Source organism: Dendrobates tinctorius, unplaced genomic scaffold (assembly GCF_039654945.1).
Source record: "Dendrobates tinctorius isolate UK_male_01 unplaced genomic scaffold, ASM3965494v1 ptg000071l, whole genome shotgun sequence".
Classification (NCBI taxonomy): Eukaryota; Metazoa; Chordata; class Amphibia; order Anura; family Dendrobatidae; genus Dendrobates; species Dendrobates tinctorius.
In genome coordinates, this window is record NW_027361739.1 from 5,717,356 (window position 1) to 5,724,620 (window position 7,265).

A 7,265-nucleotide genomic window follows, 5' to 3' on the forward strand; every position below is an offset into this window, starting at 1 on the left:
CATCCCCCGAGGGGTTCGTATACTGGCTTGGTATGTAGGCGCTGGAAGAAGACGCCGCCCCCGGAAGGAGGGGCAGAAGAAGCCAGTGGCAGGAAAGGGGCCAAGGCAGGAAGAAGAACGTGAGAACGCCATTTTGGAGAGTGAGGAAGGAGGCCTGTAGAGCGTGCGGAGGTTGAGTTGGATCTCCCTGGCGCCATGGCTGAAGGCTCCGACCCCGTCTCTGAGATGAACCGCCAGCAACTGGAGGACGAAATTGCACAGCTGACACGCCGCCTGCAACTGAGACAGGAAGCATTATGGACATTGAATCTGCAGCGCGCCCAGGAGGGGCCTACACCTGAGGTACCCGCGACACCGGTACCAGCCGCTGCTGCACCAGACCTTTTCCCGGCAGACCCTGTGGAGCCTGCGACCGTTGCCATGTCACCGGCAGCGTGCCCTGTTCCCTCTCTGCCGCTACTATCGGAGGAGTTGTACACAGCCCAGGGAGCTGAAGCGGAGGAAGAGAAGCCCCTGCCCGGACCTGACGCGGCTGCGCAGGTCCCGCCAGCGACCCCCGCGGAGCCGGAGCTGCCGTTGGCTCCACCGCCGTCCCCGGTGTCTTACCGGGCAGCGCCCGTTGCCATCATGCCTGCGCCGGAGCAGAGGCCACACCACCAGGAGGCACCAGGTATATACCCCGGCCCTCCTAATGGGTTGACCTCCGAATTCACGTTGTCCGAGGTGGGATTGCGACAACTCGAAATGGGGCAGTTGGAAGAGTCCGCTGGGGGCGCTAGTCAGTCAGAGATGGGGCGGTGGAAGAGGTCCCTACTGATAAGGGTACGGTTGGAACAGGCGCGCACGATTCGACATCTTCGGGGAATGGATGAGTCTCAGTCGCTTTGGGATAGTGACCTCGGGATCCCTTGACGGCTGAACCCTCGTATAGTTGCTTATCAGCGCCGACAAGCTGCGGAATCCCTCGGTGCTAGGCCTCGTACCAGAGCAGCGGAACCACCTATTGAGGAAGAGCAGTTGATGGGCATTGAGATGCATCATGGGTTTCTGTTACCACAGCTTCAGTGCCCTATAGCAAGAAACCAGAATCAAGAAGAAGATACCACGCCTGGTAGCGGTACCCAATCGGCTTCCAGAACCCCAGGAGGGGACCAGCATCAGTGAATTTACAGTAACTCTCGTAACCCAGGAGGGTTTGTTTAGCACCGTTGTGCCTTTTTGTTTACTCATCATGGTTCAGTTTTTTGGTTTTTCAAAGTTGCCCTGTTTTGATTGGCAGCGTTTCTACATTTGGAACTGAGGAGATCATGAACGCTGTATGATCCAAAACTTTTATTGTAAATAGTTGCACCTCTTTAGGTGCCCTCTCTTGGTTTTACATAAAGACACTTTGCGAAGATGATGTCTACCTCAAGGGACACTTCAAGAGATCCCGGCTGGGAGCGGTGTCCAGCACTTACAAGAATAATTGTTTAAAGTTTTAATGCAGAGTATTTTTGATAATGATGTATCTTATGAGAACATTACTAACTAGTAAATGGCTTTTATATAGAGTGAGAAATGTTTTGATATAAGAGATTTAAATAAAGAGTTGAAAATGTAAATGGTGAACCAGGTATCACAGGTGTCACTTGAAAGAGAATAGAAAATGTACACTAGAAAGAGAAAGGAAACGTGTACTAGAGAAGGAAAGCTGAATAATACTGGGAGTGATAGTGAGTCACAGATAATAGCACCTAGAACTGCGTAAAGTATGAAGAATTGCACTTTTTGACTTGAAATTTAGACAGTTAATGAAGAATTGTTTGTAACGTTCAAGAAACAATGCCTCCTATATTAGGAAGTTTAGTATAAGAAATGTTATGCAGCATTATAAAATTTTGTATGTTCCTGTACTGTCAACTTTGTTGTCTTGCAGCCCCCGGATGTGCTGTGTTTAACGGGGGGGTATGTGGCGCCCCTGAGGCTCAGTCGCCACAGAGGTACTGCACCTTCTCCTAAGGTGTAGTGCCCCACCATCCAGGTAAGGTGGGAACTCCTTTCCATGCTCCAACACTCGCACCCCACACAACAGGGTAGTTCTGCACAACCACATTGCGGCTCAGTGCTTAGAGAGTAGCAGAGCACCTCTGGTGGTTCCCTGCTTGGAACACTGGATGTGCTGGGAGGTGGGTGGAGTTGAGATATATAAGAGTGGGAAAGTGTAGGATTTCAGGTTCAGTCTGGCAGAAGGTCAGGCGGGTAAGAAGTCACTCAGACAGGAGGATCCCTGGAAGAAGGGATGGAGGAAGGAGTGCTGCAGCTGCCTCAGTGATCTGAGCCAGCTGGCATGGGAAAGGGAAAGAAGGAGAAAGATGTAAAACTGCATGTGACGGGAGTATTCTCCAGAGCAAGGAGGGACAACAGGCCTGGGAATAATCCAACAGATTTATTGACCAAAAAACAGGAACAACACGAAGGTAATTTGCAGAGTCCCAAAATAAGTCCACAGGAAACTGATTCGGGGCACCTCCCGACAATCCTTGTGCCAGATCACAAAACCATAGTCCTTTAAGAGTCCCAGAAATCCACCACGATCACACAGAGGCCGAAGCTTCCTCAGACAGCCTCGTCCTTCTCTTTTAGCATCCAACTCACATCTGATCTTAAAGCAAGAATGTATTGTCAGGGCTCCTGGGATCAGTCCATCTGAAGGGGGGTAGGGGTCACACCTACTATTCAATGGTTTGGTCCATCAGAAGATTCTAGAAATGTAAGGGCTCCACTTAGTCTACAGGATGTGTATTGTAGGTTATCTTCTGCTTAGGAAAACAATAGCCAAAGTTCCACTAGCTGTTGACACAAGCCTAAATTAGATTATGGTCCAGGTACATCACAAGACATTGCAAGTATTGGGGGAAGGAGACATGGTTAATTTACAGCAAATGAACCAGAGGAATGTTAAATGACATATTATACAAAATACAGGACAGGGCAAGACTGCAAATCATGACAATCCCTTCCCCTCCCAATTTGTGTACGTACTAGGGACCTCTACAGGTCACTGGTTAAGTACACACAGGCATGGCTGACAGGACTCAGGGATCCTCTTGCCTGGACAGTCCATCTGCATTTTGGTGTTGGCTGCCTCTTCTATACTGTATGGTAAAGTTATAGGGCTGCAGTGCCAGGCTCCATCGTAGTAAGCGTCCATTGTCCCCAGAGACTCTGTTCAGCCAGGTGAGGGGATTGTGATCAGTAATGACAGTGAATTCTCGTCCATACAGATACGGCCTTAGTTTCCTAAGGGCCCACACTACAGCCAGACATTCTTTTTCAACAGTTGCATAGGCCACTTCTCGGTCCAGCAGTTTCCGGCTGAGGTAGGCAATGGGGTGCTCGTCCCCAGCTGCATTCACCTGGCTGAGGACAGCTCCCAGTCCATAAGCAGAGGCGTCCGTCTGCACAATGAATCTCCTCTTGTAGTCTGGAGCAGCCAGAACAGGGTCACAGACCAGAGCGTCCTTCAGCTGGTTAAAAGCCTCATCACAGGCTGGAGTCCAGATCACCAGCCGGGGCATCGTTTTCTTGGTCAGGTCGGTAAGAGGCTTGGCCACAGTGCTGAAATGAGAAACAAATTTTCGGTAATAACTGGCAGTGCCCAAAAAAGCCATAACTTGTTTCTTAGTTTGGGGTACAGGCCAGTCTCTAATAGCCTGGATTTTGGCAGGTTCGGGACGGAGCTTCCCTCCTCCTACTCTATGCCCTAGGTACTGGACTTCACCCATCCCCAATTGGCATTTATCTGGTCGAATGGTTAGGCCTGCTGCAAGAAGCAGGTCAAGAATAACGGCTACTTGGTTCAGATGTTCCTCCCACGTCTGGCTGAAGATAGCGATATCATCCAAGTAGGCACAAGCAAAGTCACCACATCCCCGGAGGATCTGGTCCACCATTCTCTGGAAGGTGGCCGGGGCATTCTTCATTCCAAAGGGCATATTTAGGAATTCATACAGACCAAAGGGGGTTATAAAAGCAGACCGTTCTCTCCCCTCCTCCGTCAGAGGGATTTGCCAGTATCCCTTACTGAGATCAAAGATAGTGACATATCGGGATCCAGCCAGTCGGTCTAGAAGTTCGTCAATACGAGGCATTGAGTAAGGATCACTGACGGTATGGTCGTTTAGTCGTCGATAGTCCACACAAAATCGAGTACTCCCATCCTTCTTGGGTACTAACACCACAGGAGAGGCCCAAGGGCTATGGGAGGCCTGGATTACCCCAAGCTGTAGCATCTCCTCCAGTTCGTGCTGCATGGTGTTTCGAACTGATTCAGGTACCCGGTAAGGAGCCTGTTGTATGGGACGGATGCCCTGAGTGTCCACATGATGTTGGGTGACGGTGGTTCGGCCTGGTTGGGATGTGAAAGCAGCACGTCTCTGTTGAAGCACTCCCAGCATCTGGTTTTTCTGTAAGGAATCCAGGTGATCTCCCAGAGGAACCTGTTCCACAGTGGATGGGGCTCTCGCTGCTTCCACGAGATCAGGTAGGGAGTCCTCATCCTCTTGACCGTCCTCTGAAGCTAGCCGACAGCTTGCTATCATTGGAAGGGTCCGGTCATGGTACTCCTTAATCATATTCACATGGACAGTCTTTTGTCTTAGCCCCTGATCATCTAAAGCAAGAAGGTAATTGGTGTCATTCAGTTTTCTGAGAACCCGGAAGGGACCCTCCCATGTTGTCTGCAGTTTATTCTGCCGATGGGGAACAATCATTAAGACCTGTTGTCCTTCTACAAACTCCCGGTAGCGTGCTTTACGGTCATACCATGTCTTCTGTCTGGTTTGAGCCATCCGCACATGACTCTGGGCAAAACTAGCAAGTTGGGCCAGGGTTTCTCGCAGCTTTAGGACATAAGGGACAACAGGGGCCCCTGTATCTTCTACTTGCCCCTCCCAGTATTCCTTGAGCAGGGTTAAGGGTCCTCGGACCTTTCTTCCAAAGAGTAGTTCAAAGGGGGAGAACCCAGTGGACTCCTGGGGAACTTCCCGATAGGCAAACAAGAGATGGGGTAGGTACTTCTCCCAGTTTGAATCTCTGTCAGTGAAGGCCCTCAGCATATTCTTCAGAGTGCCATTAAATCGTTCACAAAGTCCATTTGTTTGGGGATGATACGGGGTCGTGCGGATCGCTCGTACTCCACAGGTGCGCCACAGACACTGGACCAGCTCTGACATGAACTGGGAGCCTTGGTCCGACAAGATCTCACTGGGAAATCCTACTCTGGTGAAAATGGTAACCAGGGCCTCGGCCACCTTGGCTGCAGAAATACTTGACAAGGCCACCGCTTCTGGATATCGGGTGGCATAGTCCACAACAGTGAGAATGTACTGCTTTCCAGATTTACTTGGTTTAGCCAGAGGTCCAATGATATCAACAGCTACTCTTTGAAAGGGTTCTTCTATTATAGGGAGCGGTTGCAGGGGTGCCTTTGGGTGATCTCCGGGTCGCCCTCTACGCTGACATATGTCGCAAGTTCGGCAGAAATGCGCCACTGCTTGGGAAATCCCAGGCCAATAGAAAGATTGAGTCAATCGCCTCTCGGTGCGGGTTTTGCCTTGATGGCCAGCAGTAGGAATATCATGAGCAAGGTGTAATAGGGGAATTCTGTATTTCTGAGGAACAATCAGCTGTTTGCTATAAGTCCAGGGCTTATCTAGGGAGTCGGCATTGGTAACCCGATACAGAAGTCCATTTTCTCTGATAATTCTTTCTCCATTCTCCCCTAGCTGCCCTATTTCAGCTCGAGCTCTAAAACTAGCTAGGGTGGGGTCAGTCTCCACTTCTTGTCTAAACTGAACTTTATCCCAGGTAACATTCATATTATCCCCACAAGAAGAATCACTCACCGGCTGTGACGGCAGTTCTGGTGGCCTCATTTCCATGGATGGGTTGTACACGTCCACATTTGCTGCTCTCTTGGCTTGACTTCGGGTTACCGCACCGACAAAGTGGCAATGAAGATTCCCCACATCATTTCCTAGAAGAACGTCTGCAGGGAGGCCGCTCATCACACCGACCATGCATTGTTTGGCCCCAAAGCCATAATCCAGGGTCACACTCGCTCTTGGAATATATCTCTGGGTACCTCCAGCCAATTCAATGGCAATTCCTGGTCCCTTTTGAATTGCTTCTGGTTGAATTACTCGGGGATCGGCTATGGTGAGAAAAGCCCCAGTGTCACGGAAGCCAACAACTTTTTGACCATCCAGCACGACCTCCTGTAGATGTTTGTGCTGAAGATCAGAAGAACAGGTGGCTGGGGCTCGCACCCCATAGACTCCTGGTAGGGAAGCCAGGATATCAGAGTCACTTGGCAAGTCCTCAGGCACTGAATCCATCTCTTCTCCAGGTGAGGGGGTCTGTAGATAATGAACAGGCAAAGGCGGTCTGTAGGTGTTCTGCCTCCGTACACCTGGACATTGGAATTGCATATGCCCGGGCTGCCCACATCCATAGCATCTGCGCTCTGGGATTCTTCCTCCACGTCGTAGTCCCAAAGGTGGAGCAGGAGTAATGCGAGGCACAGTCACACGAAGGTCACCATGAGTTGATGGTCTAGTGGGATGGTGAATATTGGAGGCAGAAGGACCAGGGGCCGCCAGCGTTGGGGGGCTGGTAGTGTTTTTCTCCCTGAGTAGTAATTTTTTCCACTGAGGCTTGATGGTGAGAGCCTCATCAGCTAGAGCTGCAGCTTCCTCCACTGTTGCTGGTCTCCTTTCACGCACCCATTCCCGGATCTCAGCGGGGCACTTAAAATAAAACTGCTCTTTTAGGATGACCTGCAGGAACGTTTCCCAGGTTATTGCCTCCTCTGCCTCCAGCCAGCGATGACATATATGTTTGAGTTTGTGAGCATACATCTTGAAGGACACTTCCTCATCACAGGCTAAAGTACGGAACTGAGTCCTGTAAGTGTCTGGGGTCACAGCATAATGTTCTAGAATAGTCTGTTTAATCTCCGTATACTCACAGTTCAACCGAGGGTCCATAGCTCTATAGGCTGCGGCAGCTCCACCCTCTAAGAGCCCCACAAGATGTCGGACGCGCTCCCTTTCCGGGACTTCCATTAATCGACACTGATGCTCAAAGTCCAGGAAGAAGCCCTCAATGTCACCGGAAGCCTCATTAAACGGCTTGAAGTCTTTGCGGGACACTCTGGGGAGTTCCCTCATGGGGGATGCTGTGGGTACAGTCTGTCTGGAGCTTCTCGCTGCCTCCAAAGT

At 50.5% G+C, this 7,265-nt stretch overlaps 1 protein-coding gene across 1 annotated transcript; it reads right to left on the reverse strand.

Moving 5' to 3' along the window:
• Positions 1 to 3,444: 3,444 nt before the first annotated feature.
• Positions 3,445 to 7,265, reverse strand: LOC141096018 (uncharacterized). Its single transcript, XM_073582361.1, has 2 exons — positions 5,889 to 7,265; positions 3,445 to 3,600 (listed from the first exon to the last, which is right to left on the reverse strand). Exons 1-2 carry the CDS (start codon positions 7,212 to 7,214, stop codon positions 3,526 to 3,528), a joined length of 1,401 nt encoding a protein of 466 aa, XP_073438462.1. The 5' UTR covers positions 7,215 to 7,265; the 3' UTR covers positions 3,445 to 3,525.

Excerpts from the sequence above, each read along its gene's own strand:
- LOC141096018 (XM_073582361.1), bottom strand. The coding sequence starts at position 7,214 with ATGAGGGAACTCCCCAGAGTGTCCCGCAAAGACTTCAAGCCGTTTAAT. Across the intron at positions 3,601-5,888 it reads CAGAACTGCCGTCACAGCCG|CACTGTGGCCAAGCCTCTTA; the intron begins GTGAGTGATTCT and ends TTCTCATTTCAG.